Here is a 21,514-nt window from a genome sequence, read left to right as displayed (position 1 = left end):
GAGGGGTTACAATTGTTGTTGGTCAACCATTCACCATGTAATTTGTCACTCATGAGCCATACTTTACGTGTTAGAGAAAGTCTTGGCCATTGAGGTGGTGGGCAAGACTTGATCTTCAACCAGCACCCATTTGGTGTCTCCTACTGAGTGAAAGGGGAGGTTGAAGAGAGGGCATTTGACAACTAAATGTAATACATTCTTGGACTTCAAAGGGACACTCTCATGCTCTATCTAGGTACTCGTATGGCCCTCATCATTGTAATACCTGATCACCTCACACTCATCAGTGCATTACCTTACAAGGAAATATTATTTATCCCCGTTTTATAGGTGCAGAACTGAAGCACAGAGATTAAATGAATTGCCCAGGTTCATGCCTGTGGTAGGATTTGAACAGTGGTTTCACAAGTCCCTGTCCCGTTCCCTATCCACCAGACCTTCCTCCCTGCTCCAGAACTCACCTTCCTTCTCATAAATAATGTGGCATTAAAAATATATACTACTTTCATTCCTTTTTGTACTTCATTCACTATGGAGAGACTAGACATGTCAGTGTCAACTTCTAGTTCTCAGGCACTAACATACCTTTGTTGATACCCCACACTTTTGGGAAAGGCTTGGCAGGGGACAAAAACAGTAAAAAAACCTCATCCATTGAACTATTTGTGATTATTATTATTATTTAATTAAAACATTTATGTTCCATAAATCTTTTTTATTTACAATATCTAAATTTGATCATAAACCTACCTGACAGTGTCCCCTTAACAAAACACTTTGTGATATGCACTGAGGGCCCAGTCCTAGGTGATATGCTGAGCAGCCTCTACTCATACTCACACCAGGGAGGGTGCGGGTGCTCAGCACCTCAAACAATTGGGCCCGCAATCCTCAGACATCATATGGTAACCTGGAACTGCATAGCGCACTAGTACAGCAAGCATATAGTGATGCACCACAATAAATTATCACAATTAGATACGTTGCTTTAATGCCACAGGCATTAATAAAACACCAACAGTTATTCTGATGTAGATATTTTCATTCACTAATTAGACCCTGTTCTCCCTGATTTGTGATTTGGGCCTCTCGGGCTTCCATTTGATATTTTTTTATTTTCTGGGAGGAACATTAATTCTCCTATGGCTGAGAGTTTTTATAAACAACATCTTGGCTTGTGAGAGAATCATTTTGTAAACCTTGAAAAAACATGTTCAAAGTTTTATATTAAATTTACGGGGTGGAATCCCTTTGTCAAATTTTCAAAAGTGGCCACTGGTTTTCAGTGTCTGTTTCTAGGTGCTTAACTTGAGCTAGCTTTGATGAATGATCTTGTATTGCTGTCTGTTTCTAACAGTAACCTTGTGGCAGCTTATGAAAAAGCAAAGAAGAAACATCAAAACAAACTGAAGAAACTGGAGTCTCAAATGATGGCCATGGTTGAGAGGCATGAGACTCAAGTGAGGATGCTCAAACAAAGAATAGCATTGCTGGAGGAGGAAAACTCAAGACCTCATACCAATGAAACTTCGCTTTAAAACTTTATATATATAATATATATATATGATGACAATTTAGTGCCATTAAAAACCAGTTGTTTTTTTTCCTTTACTGATTTTAGGTAGTGAACACTATTAAGGATCTGAAACATAACGGGCATAGATCAGCCTTGTGGCTTTGTCAAGTCAAGCCAGGAGGAATGGGGAGACTATTTTAGCAAAGATTGTTTATTGATCACTGCTTGAAATGGACAGTGTCTGAAGGTAAAGTTTCTGGTCATACCAAGGTTACATTCACAGTATATGTGATTATGTATATACACACACACATGCAGAATTATTGCCCATCCTCAAATCCTAATGGGTGGCAGTCCCTCCACACTTTTTTCATTTTAATCTTGATGCATTCCCTTGCTTTTAATTTACTCCTAAAACAATGCCAAAATAGCACTTACTCAGATGCTTTTGTATGTTTGTTTGGACACAGACTAAGCCAGTTTGATAGATCTCCCAGCTCCCATGTTCTCTTTGTCCTGAAATCTTGCAGTAAGATTCGCTGTTACATCTATTGTATGTACATGTTTGGTGAGGGGAGGTGTGCAAGATGACAGCCTGGTTTGTACCCTGCACCAAACTTGCAGTTCTCCACACACAGTCCAGCAGATGTAGGAGGATAACTCCTGCTAATTCAGAGACGTTTTACCCAGGCAGGATTCCTGAACACAGCAACTAGAAAGCTCTTGCTGCAAGTCTACAATGCTGTTTCATTTCTTATGCCCTTACAGGCTGTATGTGGCCACATGCTTTCTATTTACAGTGCAGGGGCCAAGATTGGGTAGGAAGTTACAAGGAAGTTTTTGTCCTTCATGTTATATGGTAGTGCTGACAGTCAATTTAGAAAAAGTTGGATTTATTTTTCTAAAATACATTATAGACAAGGTTTTCCTCAAAGCAGCCGCTGTCAGGTGCAGAGTAATATTAGACCAGCATAATGTTCCATTACACCTATATGTGACCAAGAGGTAGAAACCCTCTCTGCACTTACAATGTATTGACCAAAAAGGAACTTATTTATAAGGAATGTACCTATTCAAAATTAAAATAAATGCACATGAATGTGCATATACATATAGATACACACACACACAAAATGAGTGAGCAAATGGCTGGCTCTTAGTCCAGTGTGAGTAGAAGTTATATGAACACAGCCTTCTGATGGCTGTTGTAAAATTACATTTATAGGCTATTTTTTAGTAAGTTACTGTTATACTGTGTGGACTCTCTGTTCAAGCCAGTCTATTTCTCATGTCATGCTAGCTAGCACATGGTAAGACTGAATGAGTCTGGTGTTTTTAGTAGAGGCTGAGTGAAGCAGAGAGATCAGGTTGCCACCTCTAGGAAGCAGAAGGTGTAGTCTCAGGCATGGCACTCATCCCAGCACCCTTGGGCCTTGTTCACAGGACTTTTGTTTTCTCACTGTCGCTGAGATTGTCTGAGCACTTAAAATAAAACAACCCACCCTCATCAGTTTAATAGTGTATCAACTTGGAGTCAATTAACTTTGTTATTATTATTACTACAGTGCTGATATGTTTAGTATTGGTCAAGATTGAGGTGCTTTCCTTGACAAATAGATTTTCAAAAGTCTGCTGTCATTCCCACCTGTCACACAGGAATTTGTTGGGTTTTTTTTGTCTGTTTTGGGACTTGTCTTGAGTTTCCTAGACATGTTTAAAGTGATGTGAATTTCTCTCTAAAGGCTTCTTTAGCTTTTAAAGTATTTCCAAAGAGCTGTGGCTATGGTTCTCTACGCTGAGTAACCCTTGCCTAGACTAAGCCTTTGGCTTTCCTAGCTGGTATCATGCTTTGCTGCTTCTAGATGTTAAGCAGGCACAATGAGGGGATTTGCTTTCAGGTTTTTAGGGAGCAGGTTAAAAACAGCCTTAAACTTCAATGGTTCTTAATGTTGGTTTCCAATGCTTTCCTTTGGCAACTGCTGTTCTCTTTCCTTAAAAGCAGTGAAGGTTGAGTAGCAAATCTGAGACAACATAAGCTGCAACCATGCCAAACCCAGCCTCCTGACTACACCAGCATAAATGAGACAGCATTACTTACAAAAGAAGGGCCACCTGGTGGAACCCTGCTACCTGACTTGCAACCGCAGGGACCCAACTACATGTGTTGGGTCTGGGTCAGGCGGGAAAGCAAGCAGATCCTTAGGGAGTTAGGTTGGGAGTGGCTGTGCTCTCACTGCTGCGCTGTGTGTACTGTGAGAGGAGCAGATGTTAAGACCAGTGCATGAAGCCCTCCATGAACAAACCCCAAGGCAGGAGGAGAGCTGGGCAGGGGTGCTGGGTCAGGTCAGAAAACAACTTGATCCTTTCAGGGTGGATCTGTGTCAGGCTTAAACATTAGGCCCAAACCAACCATTACCACCTTTTAGTTTTGGTGGGGCCAATCCTCTTTACCCACAGAACTGTATAATCTCCCACTTTGAACTGCAAATGCAGATTTTTGCAAACCCCATTATCCAAGCAATATTCATATTGATTTTCCAGTGTCTGAGTGCAGCTTTGTGCATAGAATTATTTTGCTAAGCTAAAACTGTCCTTCACTGCAGTGGAAAGCTAACTGTAGTTTGAAGATATATATATATATAATTTTTTTTCAGGATCAATGTTAAAAAAAAATTTGTTTTGCCCACAAGTGTCCCCAACTGTGGAATTTTTGTGTGTGTTCCATTTCCCATGATGGCTGGCTGTAGAGAGCTTGAAAGGAGGAACCCCTCTAAAATACAGCTTTTTCTGCCTTGTTTTAAAGTAGTTTCTATATTTTGGGTCCAGTACCACACACACTAAAATACAGGAGTTTTGTTATGGGACTTCAGTGGAAGTAGGATCAAAGGCTATGCCTGTTTATCATTGGGAAATCTTTGCTGGTGCTGAAAGAATGTGTGCAACCCTATTTAGAAATGATAGTGTGAGAGATGCACTAAGGCTATGGCTACACTTGCACTTCAAAGCGCTGCCGCGGCAGCGCTTTAAAGCGCTAAGTGTAGTCAAAGCGCCAGCGCTGGGAGAGAGCTCTCCCAGCGCTGTCCGTACTCCACCTCCCTGTGGGGAATAACGTAATATAATAATAATAATAATAAATAATAATAAAGCTGGGGCTTTGACCACACTGGCGCTTTGCAGCGCCGCAATTTGCAGTGCTGGAGAGGGTGTGTTTTCACACTCTGCTGCAGTGCTGCAAATTTGCAAGTGTAGCCAAGGCCTAAGCCAGTTCCCACAGGTTCAAGGACTCTCAAGTCATCAACTTTGTTACCTCCTTGAGATCAGCCCTACATTAGGCAGCAGTGTTCAAGTCCTTAGGTCTGATGCTGAGGGTTAAGTCTAGATTAAGTGGCTAGATAATAGGTCCAAAACTGTAGTCCCCTTATTCAGGCAAAGCTCACATTAGCTTTAGCAGGAGTTTTGGATAAGTAAAGGCTGCTTATACTAAAATGTCCCAATCATTTGCTTAACCCATTTAAAATATGCAGCCCAAGCTTTTGTCTGGAGCAGTTTGGATTAACTACATACCACCAGTTAGCCTCCTTGTTTATGGTTCATTAACAAAATTCTGTGTAAGCTAAAGCAATCTCCATGCTGGAAAAATGTATTGGTGTGGGAGGCAGCCACTGCTAGGGCCTGACACAAGCACTGAAGTGCTTAGCTGACTTACTTATATATTTTGAAATTAAAAAAAACCCTATAGGCATATGGTTCAGGGGCTACAAAAGGGACACAATGGCATGGTTCACATTTCCTGGTTCCTTTGTAATTTGTGAGAGGGAAGAAAACACGTCACTGTTCTCTTTATTCCTGCTACAGGGGTTCAGTGTTTGATCCCTCTTATTCTGCACATGTTCTTATACTGACCTCCTCACCCTGGTATCTTCCATTAAGCAAAGTTACTAAGATCTGTCACTGATAGCTAGTTCTCTCATCCTCTCCCAAGGGAGTGCGTTAAGTTCTTTAAATGACAATGCCCTGTTTATATATTAGAAAAGGCAAGGGTGAGGTGTGCTTTGCATTTGTGATGTGCTTAACTTCAGCAGGAATTTGTTGCATTGTTGGGCAGGCTCCCTAGAAACCATGGCTCTGGCTTTAGCTCCTGAAGCCAAGTTATTGACCACAATCTTTAGCCATATGGAGCCCTGGTGAACAAGGACAGATCCTGATGCATTATTCTGTGGGAAGCCACTCTGGAAACTCAGTAATGATGAATCAAGACAGTTGAGTTAGCTGTAATTCTTCCACATGTAAGTTTGGCTACCCCACATTGCTGGATTGTTTTTGTGATGATTTTTCCTAGTATCAGTTTTAGGAGGCCTGCTCACAGCTGTACAACATATCACACCTGAGCTACCAACTAGTAAGACATTTGCAACAATTGTTATAATTAAGTTGAAGTGCAAGGGATTTTAGGTTATGGCTTTTAACTTTTCCAAGGAGAAAGTGAAAGGGGTTCTGTTTAGTAGAGGGTTTACTGTTTTGAATTAGGTGGAAGTTTTTATATGACCAGGCTTGCTTTGTCACTCTCCAAAATAGGGCTGAGCTGAGTAGAACCTGTCCTGTGTATAGACAATTTCATTAGGCAGGAATATTGAGCCTGAACCTTACTCAGATTTCAAAAGGGATGAGGAATGATGTACAAGTTTTCCAACTCATAAGGATTACATATTATTTTGTGGTGGTGCCAATTTTAACCTGCCTTCTGGATTTGTTTTATTTCAAATACATTTAAAGAATACTATAAAGATGCAAGTTTACAGCAAATCATATCAAAGTGATTAAAGGTAACCTACCCAACATTTCTTCCATGATGTTGATGAGTAAGGCAGTATTTGCTTTGTCACCACCTCTGCCATGGAATCTTCAACAGTTAAAAGGGAGATGTGGGTACTTACAAAGTACTGCTTTATTTGTTAGTATATTAGAAAAGGGAGTGGGGATAGGACTAATAGAAAATGATTTGGTGTTAAGCTATTTATTTCACCACTAAATAAATGTGTTAAATGGTTTAGTGCTTCTTGTAATTGGTTAAAAGTAGCAGTAGCCCTAGTGCACTAGTTACAAAAAATGACCACTTTAAAACAGTAAATTCCAAAAACTAATATTTAATTATGCAACTGTTTGAAACACCAGCTTGAAGTATTATGTAGTCTTTATCTAAACTGACAAGTGTGCATTCTGTCTTCTTCAGAAGTAACTTGCATCACCTGTAGACACTGCAACCCAACTCCCACAATTTAAAAAAAAAAAAGAAACTCATTTGAGTTCAATAGCTAAGAGTTAGGTTCTATTCATAAGAACCTATTCAATTCTCCTTCAGTCTCTTAACAGACAAGTGCAACAGTGTATTATTTGTATCTTGTTCTAATAACTTTTTAAAAATTGTCTGTGTGCATGAAATTTTATATTGTTCTGAAAAAGTACTTTTCTAATTAAAAGGTATAAAAAACCTTTACATCAGCTTGAATGTATTGTTAGTTATTAGAAAGCACATGTGACTAAGTTTGCATTAATGTCAGTATTTCACTGTTTATACTGGAAGTTTTTCATTTAAAAATGTCACTTAACATTGTACTATAGGTTGTAATTTTAGAGACTTTTCACCTAATTGATTTGCCTTAAACATGTTCTGCTTTTTAGTTCCTTAGCTGCTGTAAAATAGTTTGTTTTATTTGATATAGAATTGTAAAAACTGCATTTATTTATACAGAGACATTTATAATACTTTTTATTTTACAAATGTTCTTATATTCTGAATAAATATTTCTAATGCTAACATATGAGTTTCATTTGTTAGTTTCAGTCCTGTAACTAGTTACATACACTCTAAAACTTAACACACATCTATTGAAGGCTTGATAGGTAGTCTGTACCACCTGAGCTAAGATGTGAAAAAATTTGTTATATCTGATATGTCCTTAATTTGAGGACTGCTCTGTCCACCCCATGCATCGTCTCCAGGACCAGTGCATCTCCTTGGAGGGGGAGAGATCTCAGTGGTTTGAGCACGGGCCTGCTAAACCCAGTGTTGAGTTCAATCCTTGAGGGGGCCACTTAGGGCTATAGGGCAAAAAGCTGTTTGGGGGTTGGACTAGATGAGGTCCCTTCCAACCCTGATTTTCACAATGCTCTGAAAAATATCTTAAGGCATCTAAGGAGGGAGTTTGGGTGTGGGCTGTGGGCTCTGGGATGGGGCACGGAGTTGGGGTGCAGGAGGGGGTCAGAATTGACAATTTAAGGACATTAAGTGGAGTAGTTGTTTTTTTTCTAAGAGGAAAAACACAGAAGTTTTACCACCTTCACATAACTTCCCCCCCCCCCCCCCCAATAAAGTGGACAGAGCTTTCCAGGACTGTATTAAATAGGTCTGCAGCTACCTCATTCTCCTTGTACAACTCCTCTATAAATTTAATATGAAACAGGCCCTCCGGTTATACATTAAAAGGCAAACATTTTTAAATGGAAAGGTACATATAGACAGTTTAACACATTTGATTCTTTTAATGACAAATCACTCCATTTCACAAATACTTCAAAAAGCACTGATCGGGGTCTGACAGTAAATCCTCTCATCCAATGTTCCAAACATTGTCAAAAGAATCCCCTTATGTCCAGCTCCAGTCAGTTTTAACTTTAGCAATGCTTGCTATAACTGGCACATGTAGACTCAGTGCTACTAATGGGCATTTAAGGCAACATAAGTCAAAACATTCTACAGTGTAAGATTGTTAGCTGCCCAAAGCAGCACAGACATGAAATTTCAAACCGCCAACAGTGATGTTCATACTCATACTTCATTATTACAGTAAATTTTATCCAGCAAGTCATACTTTAAAGCATTTTTTACTGTCAGAATTACAAAGGAACAGCCAATGACTCTAAATGTTAATGGTCTAACAAACAATGTGCTTCAATGTCTAGATATACACAATGCTTCAAAAATACATGTAATCTGTTTGTTAGTGCGGTTACAGATCTTACCTAAATTTGAAGAGTTGAATGGTGCTCTTCAGGACTAGCTCATAGAAACTGAGTAAAACCTGTAACTTAAGTAGCATAATACTACAAATAAATGTTCATACTGGCTTAAATAAAATATAACACTCACCACCAGTAAAGATGGACCTCATTCTTAAAGTTCCACTCATACCTAGCCTATACAATAGAATACTTCCTCATCCCAGAACTAATCCTTGTCATTGCTTATGTTTCTGCAAGACAATCATAGAATTTAGACATTTTTTATACAGCATGGAATAATTTTTCTTTGGATATTGTATGTGGTTGTCTGTTACAAGGCTGAGAAATATATTTGCTCTCTAGAAATCAAGTAGCTCTTAGAATTGTTAGAGTAGGAGGGGATCTCTTTTTATTCTCACCAGATTGGAACAATCCTGTTACGTAAGAAAACTATTAGATGAAATGCTAATAAATCCTATCTGAATGTCCTCGAGAGCTTACAAGATTCAATCATGTTCTTGTCACAATCAGCAAAGCAAATTAAGTTTTAATTATAGCATTTTATGTACATCAACATCTCACTGAAAAATTTGTTGCATTTCTCATCACAAAAAAGTTGTGGCACTTTCAACATATTTAGAACATGATTTCTATATCTTATTAAAAGATATGTAATCTAAACTTCATAGTAATATTAGAGACTAGCAAGTTGTTAGTTTTCACCTCTTTGTACAATTTACCTTTTGAGCAAATAATTCATACAGAATGAATGTTTTAAACAATTTCATGGTACAGTTTTGTTAAATTAAATATGAACAAGTTATTTTTACACACAAGTTTTTTCCTGCAGAATTACCAAATGGTATGTTTTTTCTTCCTAGCCACCCAGAAATCATTTGAACAGATAATTTCACGAGTAAAACTCCTTAAATCCCATCCTGATCCTTCCCCAAATATCCTGTATGTGTTAGCTGGCAAACTATCAGGAGCATAGGCCATCATTTTGGTTCATGTTTCCTACAGATTGTCCTAAAATTGGAGTCACATTAGAAACCATGAAAATCAATGTTTGCTTTTTTCTTTAATCTAAAGTCACTGTAAAATTAAACCTAAGCATTAGGTCAGTAGAAGAACATTTAAAATTGAGGCATTTGTTCTTGCATGATCCTGAATGTGACCATGAAGGAAGGAATTGCTACATATGCAGTGTCACACCCTCACAGTAAGGCTTATAACTTACTTGGAACAGTAGTGAAATGCACACTTGGAGAAGAACACACTGCATTTCTTATCAGTGCTTACGTACAGTATAAAAAACAGTGCAAATACTAGCTTTTAGCCCATTCTCTTGCTCCTTCCATTGTTGAATAAGAACACTGCTACAAATATATAAAAATAAAAGGGGCAAAAAAGCATGACCAGAGCTTAACTTTCTACACCTCGTTTACTGTAATACGGGTGAATTAATTTCATGTATAAACTCCACATCTTAAATATTTTGGTTGCTTCAACACTAAAATGCTGAAGTGGACTCAAATTCAGTCCAGGGTAGTGGTTTTCAACCTGTGGTCTGCAGCCCCCTGGGCATCCATAGACTGTGTCTAAGATTTCCAAAGGGGCCCGCACCTCCATTTGAAATTTTTTAGGGTCCACAAAAAGGTTAAAAAAAAATCATTGGTCTAGTGTAATTCCAAAAGTCATTTGAAACCTATATCAACAAAGCTAAAACAACAAAGTCTTGTGCCTATATTTAAACTGCAAATCACTTAAGTCTATAAAGAAGGTTTACACTATTCCACAAGCTCACCTTTTCCAAAAGTTTTGGCTTCCCAATATAGATTAGAATAAATTCCAGTAAATTTAGTTTTACAAGATTAGTGCACCTTGGGGTTGGCCCAGAGAAAAGACACCGGACTAACTCAAGACATTCTAGCTCCTAGACTGAAGTAGTCAGTATGATTTATTAATTCAGGATTTGAACCAGGTAGCTAAAAATGAAAAGCTCACTGAGCTAACACTATACAGTTGAGGTGTTAAAACTGGCCATATGGCCCAAGTTCCAACACAGAGATAGAGCTTGATTCAGGCCAGCCAGGGTTTAGGGGGGAGGGGAGGTGGAGGAAATCACACTGGAAAAAAAACACTTAAAATCAGTGATCACAAAAGAAAATGCATTTTTCATATTAAAATGACAATCTGATTGGAAACATGTTAGAAATAACCAGACTGCGCAGTTTGCCTTAACATTAAAATGCAGTTGTTATACATGCAGCATTTTAAAACAGTCAAAGAGTAAACACAGTGAACATTGTTTTTGTAGATCTCCAAAGTAAACTGCAATCAGAGCACAGTATGTAAACCTGTAGTTGTGTCAGAGAGACTTACTATAAACTAAACATACAGAAAGGGAAGCTTTCAATTGTGAAATAAAAAAATATTTTTTCCCCTTCCATACCTCTATCTCCAGACCTCAAACTCTGTGCAAGATTCAATAGCACGCAAGTGTATTGAAAAAATGGAAATTTTTAAAAAGACAACCAAGTTACAAAACATGCTAAGTTAGTCTATAGCCACAAAATCCTCTAAAATTAAAAACCAAAACCCCACACACTGCATAAAGTGAATTGGGGGAAAATGCATACAACTGCACTAAAAAAACTAAAATAAATTACTGTTTATGTAGTACTAGAGACTGCTAAGTGAACTAATTCCAGAATTTCCAGTACCTGCATTGAGCTTTTTGTCCATTAAACATTCTTCCTCATAATTTCATAAGTCTTAACTTCAAGGACACAAATGAGTGAGCCACAATTTGGTTAGCAACTGTAGGTGAGTTGTTTTATTCCAAGCACAGTAGACTGACATGCTTACTTTTCAAGCATCTTCACACCAACAAGCGCTTAGATCTCTGAAGTCCATTCACAATCAATTTGACTAGATAATCTTGCCTCTCCAAATGCCCACCTACTCTCAAAACCAAAAAATCCACTGAATGAAACTCAATCATCCATTTGCTGTTTCTTCACTCTTTTACAGACATTCCTGTAAGGTGTATTCCAAAGTGTAGGAGTACAAGTATAAAAGATTCATTTAACATTTTGAACATAAAACACACAAAAAGGACATACAAAAACTAGTAAGAGTAAACAATCTGAAATGTTCACAGTGCAGGGCACCCTGAAACCCAAAGGCAGGTCATATACAAACACATTTAATAAGCTGTTTGAGACCTTGAGAAAGGAGGAAACTGTCAATACATATTTCTGAAACAGTACCTTGTACACAAAGAAATAGAAATTATTGCATATTTATCAAATTTATTTTCAACTCTCACTTTTATGCTAGATTTCATAAAATCAGGCCTGTTTTCTGCAGCCTTTGTTCGGGATTCCTCAGTGAGGAAGCCAGGTATTTGTCATTAATGAAAACTTTTGCTCACATCCCAAACTGTCATCAAGTGGAAGTTTCAAGTTTAAAATTCACACAGCTCTATCAATCTTCCCCTTATTAATTCATGGCGCATTAAGTGAAGAGGCATAAAAGGAACAGATTTGAAAAGTCAATCTACCTATCAGAAATAAACTTTTCCAAGGCTTGATTTTTAATCATGCGTTAAGAGAGTCTCATTAAATTCACTGGCATTAGCAGCCTGGAGGTCTGAGTGCTAACTTCTGATTCCTTATGAGCTAGACATTTATTTCTGGGAAATCAACCAGGGCTTTGGAGCGGAGCCCAGAGCTGGAGGGCAGAGCAGTGGAGCTGCAGGTTTTTGCCTGGAGCTGGAGCCGAGCCGGAGCACAGCTCCAAACCCCTGAAATCAACTACTTACTCTAAGAGGACTGAACAAAGCTGTGTTTTCATTTGGATCTGAATAGGTAAATTGACACATTCATCCCTCCCCAACTTTACTATCCAGCCCTCTCAATTAAATAACAGGACATACGCATTTAGGCACAGATCTTCAAAAGGTATTAGGTACCTAACTCCCACAAACATTACTGGAAGTTAGGCAACCTGAATAACTTTGAGGATCTGGGCCTTACTGATTTAAGCAACATCTGCACATTATTTCTGGCTGTCAACCCGCCCGTGCCACCATACCAAGGTGAACCAAAAGAGTCACTTTAACAACTATTCTAAAAGTAAACTGACCTGTTGTAAGACTTTCTTATCCAAATGGAAAAACTGGAGTATATTTCTCCTGTTAACTGATACAGGAGTCCAGCTTTCCTGGCTAATGGGAAATGTTTTAATAACTGAAAATTCCTAGATTCCCTGGCCCAAAGGGATGAGAAGATTGGAAGATAAAAATAAGCTAACAAGCTATTTTGTGAGGGCAAATATAAGATCATAGATATTATAGAGTGTTTGCAAGAAGACAGGGATTGTGTTTTGTGGATACCACACCAAAAAGATATAAAAGGCTATCTGTGGGTGAACGTACATTCTCTGACCACAGAAGATACGCAGCTTGGAACAGCCATTGATAGAAGGCAATTTAGTCATTCAGTCCTCCAAATTACACATCATACCCACCTAGCTTAATTTTAGAGAACCATCCACTTCTTTTTTTAAATAAAAAGAGGGGAAAAACATAGGTACTGGCTGCCGAGACAAGTGAGGAGTTTCATTTGCCTCCCCCAATAAAATACTTTTGAAATGTATATTCAAAACTCTCTCAAGTGAATCGTGATGCAAGGATGTATGACTTTTTTTTTTTTTTTTTTACTTAATATCATTTGCATTCCTACTGCTAATTTTTTTCACATCTTTGATATACTTATTAAAAGGCTGTAGCCTCATTCATTTTCGTTACAGTTTTCAGATACTGAGATGCAACTGCAATATCAAATTCAATACTATTGGATATATAGCAAAAGAACATACACTAGACACCTCCAAAGACAACAGTATAGAACACAATAATGGACACTTAGAACAGTTATTGCAAACTTGATTAAGCCATTAGGTGGCACATGATGTTCTCTAGTCATCCACGTATCTGCCTCAGATACCAGAGAGAAGAAGAGAACTGCAAAGATGAGGTCAAACTAGTAGACTTGAAATTTGTAATTTTTTAAAGCACAGAAGCTCCAAGATTTCAACATTGCTGGGATACAGAAGATGGGTGTCCTCTGAGAATTACTTTAATTGCTATACTACAGCAAAGTACTAGAAAATAAAGACTAAGGTTCCAACAACTTTACATCAGAGCAGATTCAAAGTTTAGTGTGTTAGTATACAGCCAACACTAAAATATTTCAAAGTTAAAAAAAAAAAAAAGAAAAAGAAAAAGAATGCCCTCTAATGCAACAGCAGGAACTAGTGAACCAAACACTGGAAAGGTACTTTCGTTGATAAAGGCAGAACTGCATTTAAAGTGCAACACTTCACTATGCCACTTCCATACTGCAAAGAGAATGAACTCTTCCAAATCACCTTTCAGTCCCTGCATTGCTTTAAAAAAATAAAAACACCTGAGTACGAGTAAGGCTGGATTAGAAACCCACTCAACTGTAAAAGGTCAGTCTTTGATTTTTGTTCATCCATAATAGGTGTGCTGTCAGAGGTCAAAACTTTTCATTATGGCATCATGGTCAAACTTGAAGCTTAAGAAAGCTCTTGATGAGAAAGTGATTTTGTAATGACCATTACATGCCACAGAGTGTGCCTCTGTATGTTCCAGCAGGTCTTCAATGGAGAAACACATATCATACACTGCTGCATCTGCTTAAAAAAAAAGACGGAGAGAGAGAGAGAAAAAATATGTTCTACAGTTGAAAGTTAAGTGGTATTGATCAATGAAGAGGTCATTAAAAATATGCTACTATTTAGGTTTAAAAAGCTGTACATGTTCAATTAGCATTTACTTACACTGGCAATTTTATCAGTTTGGTCATCATTTCAAACAAAAAAAGTGTAGCAAGGAATTCTTTATCTTTATTGGCCACCTAGTGGTCAAAACAAGTTTTGTAGGAGTTACATTAACAACAGTTTTTACCCAAATGGTTAATTCTCTTCTGTAAAGCACAGGTTAGGGCAATAATTTTTTGCAAAGGTCCAAATTTCTTGGTCAAGGTATAGTCAAGGTCCAGACTCCAGAGAAAACAACCAGTAAATAAAAAGTTTGCAGTCCATTCAAAGGCATCTGGTTGTCTGGATTTGGCCTGCAGTCTGCCTATTAAGGGTACGTCTTCACTACCCGCCGTATCAGCGGGTAGCAATCGATTTCTCGGGGATCGATATATCGCGTCTCATCTAGACGCGATATATCGATCCCCGAACGCGCTCATGTCGACTCCGTAACTCCACCAGCGCGAACGGCGGCAGCGGAGTCGACATGGGGAGCCACGGACATCGATCCCGCGTCGTGAGGACGGTAAGTAATTCGATATCAGATACTTCGACTTCAGCTACGTTATTCACGTAGCTGAAGTCGCGTATCTTATATCGATTTTCCCCCATAGTGTAGACCTGCCCTAAGTTAGGGTGACAAACTGCTTGGACACAGTCCCATTCCAAAGTGGAGACTGGACAAGGGGCTGGAGAGCCCCTCAGGGGCCTTAAGTCAAGTGGTGGCAATTTCAGAACAGCCCTTGCACCATCAGCAGCATCAAATGCTCCAGCTCCAATACTACCATGAGAAGCCTTTTCAGTGACCTATTCAAATGGTCACCACCATGGCATGCCTCCCTGAGGCCCAGCCCAGATATACAGTGCTTTACTTTCTGCATCAGTGGTGATCTATGAGCAATTGTATATTCCACCATCCTACAGATTTCACAACTACTGTAAGGGATCTTAAACCTTCATTTAATAAAAGGTTTCCCTCTTTGGCATGTACTGTAATAAGTTGAGGCAGTCTCAAAAATTGTTTTAAGTGAAAAATTACTATGTTCACATACAAATGAAAATTAATATACTTGCCTGTTTCAAAGTTATCCTGAAGTCTTCTTGGATTAAGTTTTTTTTCACATTTCTAATTAAGAAAGTGAGCATACATTATACTCTTCAAAATACAGGTCTTAATTTTAACAGCATTCAAGGAAATAAATGTAACTGCTAATTAATACCAGACTGGTAGATTAAGTTCACTCTGCAGTGACAACCATTCTTTAATTAGGCATTAAATATTTGTTTTAAATCAAAGCAGCTAGTTTATTATCAATCTATCTTTAAAAAGTGAATTCTGTGATATTGCTATAAAGAATTATCTAGCAAGATTACTCCTATAAATCTTTTGAAAGTGTGAAATAGGGTGTTTACATATGCCAAATCTCTCTTTTAAAGGTTTTTTAAAGCAATCTAAAAAGCTTCTTTTCCTGTAAGTATTTGCTATTGCAGCCTGCTGAGAGCTGAAGACAAGTTATTTACTTTTAGAGTGTAGGTATCGCACCAACATCTGAGATGTGGAAACTTTATTCATGGAAATGCTTATTTGCTTAAAGAAAAAGGGGCAGATTGAGGTGCATTAAGCACATATTGTGAGAAGTGCATGTTCCAAGAATAAGTGCTAACTGCAATTAGATCTACATTGTACCCCTGTAGTGAACAAGACCACAGATTCTATGGAAATTGATGCAAAAAATCAATCCTTGACTCAGAACTGTTTCAGAATCTCAGTTTTCATTTAAAAAAAGTTTTTCTAGCCTAATGTTTGTAAGGACAACATTTAAAACCTGAACCAAGCATAAACTGACGCATTAATACCTGCCCAAGTCTGCCCACTGCCTGTAACAATAGCTACAAAGTGTAAACTGCCCCATTCATCAAGGTCCCATGTCCTCTATGCTTGCAAGGTTGTGGAATATGGCGTTTTCCCAGAGTTTGCAGAAGTCAACATTTCTTCTGTCACCAACCTCCTGACATTTCGTTCTCACCCCCTGCCTTACCAGGACCCAGCCTGCAGCTTTCTGTTGCTCCCTTTTTTCCACAGTGCATGCATCCTACACTGTTACATGGAACCCGACAGCAGGGAATTGGGAAGTCAGAGCTGAAGTCAGATTTTCAGCCAAAGAGCAGGGAGAACCAAAGGTGTAGGCTGGCAAGATGAACTGCCTGGAGAACAGTGCAGCAAATGAGGCCTAGGAAGTCAAGATGAGGAGCCACTGAAGCTGACTACAAATCCCCTCTAGTCCCTGGCCCACTGGGGGTTGGGGGGGAAAATGGTGCAGTTTTCCGAGCTTGGCCAAATGGACAATACTGCAAAAGCCAAGACACAGGGTGTAGAACTGGGCCACCTGGAGAGCATGGTGAAAAACCCATCCTCAAAACATACCACTGTCAAAAATAGTCAGATAAATTTTGATAACAAGATTTTCCCTGACCAATGATCCAGCTGAGGGTGTTTGTGTGGTGGTAAGGAGATGGGAATTAATGTTATTTTATGGTGGCTGAATAAGTTAATGTCACGGGATTTAGGGTTTGTTGAGACAGAACTTGATCCCATTGTGCCATGGATATAGGTTTGAAGCCTACACCTCAAACTGTAGCCAGGCAGCAAGGAGGGGAGTGACTAGGCATATACTTTACATTTGCAAACACAGTGGTTTTGCCATACCACAGTAAAATATTTATACACTCATTTTTAAGCAGCAGATATTTTGCCATTGCAATGTGTAGGGATATTAAAGAAGGTTTATATTAGACATGAAAAATGACTTATTGTTAATTGATGCCTCATAACTAAAGGTTTATGTTAAAAGTAAATTTGTGATTCTAACCTGCAAGCCACCAGCTGTGTCTGTGTGAAGCCTGCTCAAAGAAATACTTTGTATAAAACTTGTTAAACATTAATTAACTCTAAGTAAGCCAAAACAGTAGCTGTTATAGTGTATAAATAGAGACCCCCCCACCCTCTGTAAGTTTTCATCTCACTTTATCTTTGATTGTTAAAAGACAGGGAGTCTCACATAAATTGGTAACACCCCAAAAAGTAAAGAAACAGTGAAATAGATGTAATTAAGATAGAGAATGTATGTGACTGAATGGTTAGGGAGTCACCAGCCTGAAGAATTCAGTGTCGGCTGAAGAAGGTGTCAAGTGGGATCAACCAGATGACCCCCAGAAGGCAAACTGGAATCCACCCACCACACCTCAAAGGAAGGAAAAACAAAACATCTAATAACATGGAGCCAGCCATCTGCTGATTGATTTAGCAACAGCAGAATGAAGCAACTCCTATGAACTAACATAGGGAAAAATCCCTATAAAACTGGACTCTAAAGAATAAGGACTTTGAGTCTATGGTTCTGCTGCCAGCCTCCAGGAGCATCAGATGCATCTGACACAGACTCGGCTCCATCCTCATGACCAAGATACCTGGCCAGTAACTTGGCATGAGCAACATCTAGGCTGGTAACTATAACATCTATACAGAACCTGAATGAATGATTGTGTGGATGAGTGAGTGAGTGAGTGAGTGAGTATATATATATATATATATATATATATATATAAGGAATAAGTAGTAATGGAAACAAGTAGGAAAACATTGTCTTTTGTTTTGTTATGGTATTTACAATAAATGTGGCATCTTTGCCTTATCCCTCTTAATAAGATCCTGCTGGTTTTTATTATATTGGTACAACAAATGTACAATACTAAACCATTCTCTGTCAAATACCTGGAATATTGCAGGAAAGATCACTTTAATATGCATTAGAATTCAATTACAAAATGCTAATTGGATAAATTATATTAGTCAATGCTCTGCAAGTGTACATGTATATGGGATGAGAAACGTCAACTGCAGTGCGTACATTGAACACTATCGTTAAGATCGGTTTTCATGGACATGCAATTTAACATTCCATCACCAAAACCTTAGTTTGCACACACAGTTAAATGTCACCAAAATTTGTTAATGCGAGAACTATTGCTGTCAATCTTACCAATGTATGGTTCTGTTTTGTTGGCTGACTGTGGACCCCATTTGTCCTCTTCTTTTGGTTAGAAGTGTCTTGATATTGCTTTCTACCATTACCCCTCATGTTCTGAGTCAGCCACACCCAAAAAAGGTAATACAAATAAAAGTTAAGTGCTTGTGTCATATCCCACTACATTATGATACCACTTATATAGCAACTGTCATCCAAGTACCTCAAATCATTTTAAGGATTAGAAACTGAGGCACAAGGAAGTTATAGCTACTGTTCAAGGTTACTCTGCAAGCCAGTGGCAGAGGTGGGAAAAGACTCTCGGTCTGTTGATACCCAGTTCCCTGGTCTAATCACTAGACAATGCTATTTCCATGATATAATGAGGTCCCATCATTTAAAGGAATAAACCCAAGAGTCTATCCCCCTACAAATGATGATAAATAATAATTGAGTCTGAACAAAGCACTACCACTGTTTTAAGGGGTCCAAACAAATCTAATGGATTTGGAAATCAAACCTACCTTTATTTTTAGCGCTTCAGACATGTCAGAATGATTGTTATATGGCTTCTGTTGCTGTGGTTGTCTGTACTTTGTCCACTGGTCTCCTGGAGAGCCATCTGTAAACACCTGCTGGCTATAACGAATTTTGGATCTATCCCATTAAAAAAAGAAAAAAAAGATCTGAAAAAGAACTTTGATTCAAGATTATTATGATCAGAACAGAAATACACATTGTTCTGTTTCTCCAGACAATCTTACAAGCTAAGCTAAAGCAGAGAAACATTGGATCTTAACTTAATATTTCCTCCACTCACTAAACTGTTTTTTCTTATAGGGGGGAGAGTTATGCACAAAGGGGAAAAAATATGACTTCATAAAGCAACAGTAGGTAACAAGTTTGTTCCGCAAACAGAGCTTTACCGTCAAACGGGAGGTCCGCGCCTCGCTGGACAGTCCAGATAGAAAGAGCCATGACACCCTTTTCATGGACACAGCTGAGGCCATGGACCGTGCAGCTGTGTCCACTGCAACCGAAGCAGCCTGCAGGGTTGCCCTGGCAGCCACAGTACCCTCCTCCACCAGCGCTTTGAACTCCTTCCTGTCGCGCTCCTAGAGGGAGTCCTTGAACTTGGGCAGGGAGCCTCACAGATTGAACTCATACGGCCCAGGAGAGCCTGGTAGTTTGCCACTCGTGACTGGAAGCTCAAGGACGAATAAATTTTCCTTTCAAAAAAGAGTCCAGCCTCCTTTAACCTTTATTTTTCAGGGTAGGGGCTGGCTGGCCCTGCTGCTCCCTGTGGCTGACCGACTAGACCACCAGGGAGTTAGGAGCAGGGTGGGTGTAAAAGTATTCATGCCCCTTGGTGGGTACAAAATACTTGCATTCCGCTCTCTTGGAGATGAGGGCCAATGAGGCCGGCATTTGCCACAGGGCATTTGAAATTTTTGCCACCCCTTCATGGAGAGGTAAGGCCACATTAAACAGGGAGTCCGAGAGCTCCTCCATCTCCTCTGCTTGGAGGTGGAGGCTTGACACCACCCTTTTTAAGAGTTCTTGGCAGGCCCTCAAGTCCTCCTACAGAACGGAGGGAGGCGGGGTCGTAATCGCCGCATCTGGGGATGGCGAGGAGGCCAGCGCGGTACTTTGGGTGTCCACTGGCACCAGAGGGTCCATCACCTGGTTGGTCTCCGGGCATGGTGCCGAGGATGTACATCTCACCAACTCCTTCCTCGGAGGTCTGGAGAGGGAGGCTAATGGTCCTTCTGAGGCTCCAGCCACCAAGCAAGCCCCCCACCGGGGGCTACGTTGGAGGCCACGGTGCCCACTGGTACCATTGGGCCGGCCACAGGGCCCTGTGCCACTGCACCTGCTGAGGCACCAGCAGGGTGGGCTGTTCAGCCTCGCTGGCCTGGCCCATCGATGGATGACTACAAAGGGAGGCTGGGCTGACGTATGATCTGCAGCTGTCCCCGGCCTGGGAGAAGCAGCGGCGCCGGGAGCAGTGCCAACCACGGGACCACGACCCCAACATGGAGAACCGGTACAGTCGGTAACAGCTACTCCACAATCGGCTCGGCAGGCGGGCGGACCCGCGGAGGTGCTGCTGTGGTGGGGTCCTAGAGAGGGACGTGGAAGGGAACGACATCGATGTCCATGCCGTGACCGGCTATGATAACCCCTCTGAGATGAGGGCCTCTGACGACATCAGCCTTGGTCCCGTCGGTGTTCGCTCCTCGAGGCGAAGCAGTACCAAGAGTCTCAACCAGACAGCCTGGTGGGTGTTGAAGGTGATCCACGTGGACTTTGCCCTGAACGATTGCTGGGTGGCAAACGGTGTCAGGAACGTTCCCTTGACTGAGACCAGTACCGAGCTGGGGGCAACTGCGGAGAGTCCAGCAGCGGCTTGCCTATGGAGCACAGGGCCAATATCAGCGGTGCTCCTGGTACCGGCATGGACATAACATCCCAGGCCACCTGCAGGGCCTCTGGCGTGGAGGGCCCCCAAATAGGCCGGGCTACTGCGCACGACTTGAGTCGGAGGCCTAGTGGCCGGGAATCGAGGACTGCCCGACATGGGTCTAGCCTCTGTCCCAGGTTTACTCCGGTGTCACAGCAAAGGCGGCCTCTTTCTAGTCTTCTTAGCGTGCGCCGGGGACAGGGAGCGGTGCCAACTAGTCGATGGCGCCAAAGGGTGACACCCCTTCATGGAGAGGTAAGGCCACATTAAACAGGGTGCCTGGTGCCAACTCGGAGCGGCACACTGGAGCCGGGGTCAGCACAGACTCCATCAGAATAGCCCAGAGCATAATGTCCCTTTCTCTCTTGGTCCTAGGTTTAAACGACTTGCAAATCTTGCAGCAATCACTGAGATGGGTTTCCCCCAAACAGCGCAGACAGTCTGCATGTGGCTCACTCAGTGTCACAGATCACCTACAAGTGTCACACAACTTAAAACCCGGGGCACGGGGCATGCCCCGACCCAGGAGCTCTAGCTAAACTAAAACTATCTAACTACAGGCACTGAACGAACAAGCAGTTTTGGGGATGAGCTACAGCAAAGCTGTTCCGAAGCACCTTCACTGGCAGCAAGAAGGAACTGAGGGTGGGGGGAGCG

At 40.4% G+C, this 21,514-nt stretch overlaps 2 protein-coding genes across 13 annotated transcripts in view; one reads left to right on the top strand and one right to left on the bottom strand.

Moving 5' to 3' along the window:
* Positions 1-4,602, top strand: part of MCC (MCC regulator of WNT signaling pathway) — a 321,225-nt gene extending 316,623 nt beyond the window's left edge. For 3 of the 6 annotated variants that reach the window (XM_045022358.1, XM_045022361.1, XM_045022365.1), the window contains 2 exons: positions 1,358-1,460; positions 1,622-4,602. In XM_045022358.1, coding sequence (XP_044878293.1) covers positions 1,358-1,460; positions 1,622-1,717 — 199 coding nt within the window. In that variant the 3' untranslated portion in view covers positions 1,718-4,602. Of the gene's footprint in view, positions 1-1,357 lie in introns of all 6 variants that reach the window. The other 3 variants (XM_045022360.1, XM_045022362.1, XM_045022366.1) reach the window with 2 other exon arrangements.
* Positions 1-21,514, bottom strand: part of DCP2 (decapping mRNA 2) — a 60,942-nt gene that overhangs the window by 3,461 nt on the left and 35,967 nt on the right. For 5 of the 7 annotated variants that reach the window (XM_045022373.1, XM_045022371.1, XM_045022372.1 and 2 more), the window contains 4 exons: positions 18,918-19,050; positions 18,409-18,510; positions 15,443-15,494; positions 13,571-14,242 (listed from right to left, as the gene is read on the bottom strand). In XM_045022373.1, coding sequence (XP_044878308.1) covers positions 14,079-14,242; positions 15,443-15,494; positions 18,409-18,510; positions 18,918-19,050 — 451 coding nt within the window. In that variant the 3' untranslated portion in view covers positions 13,571-14,078. Of the gene's footprint in view, positions 1-7,266; positions 11,950-13,570; positions 14,243-15,442; positions 15,495-18,408; positions 18,511-18,917; positions 19,051-21,514 lie in introns of those variants that run through there. The other 2 variants (XM_045022368.1, XM_045022370.1) reach the window with 2 other exon arrangements.

Source organism: Mauremys mutica, chromosome 6 (genome assembly GCF_020497125.1).
Source record: "Mauremys mutica isolate MM-2020 ecotype Southern chromosome 6, ASM2049712v1, whole genome shotgun sequence".
NCBI lineage: Eukaryota > Metazoa > Chordata > Testudines > Geoemydidae > Mauremys > Mauremys mutica.
Note: the sequence above shows the minus strand (reverse complement) of the source record. Positions and strands in the feature narration are given on the sequence as shown.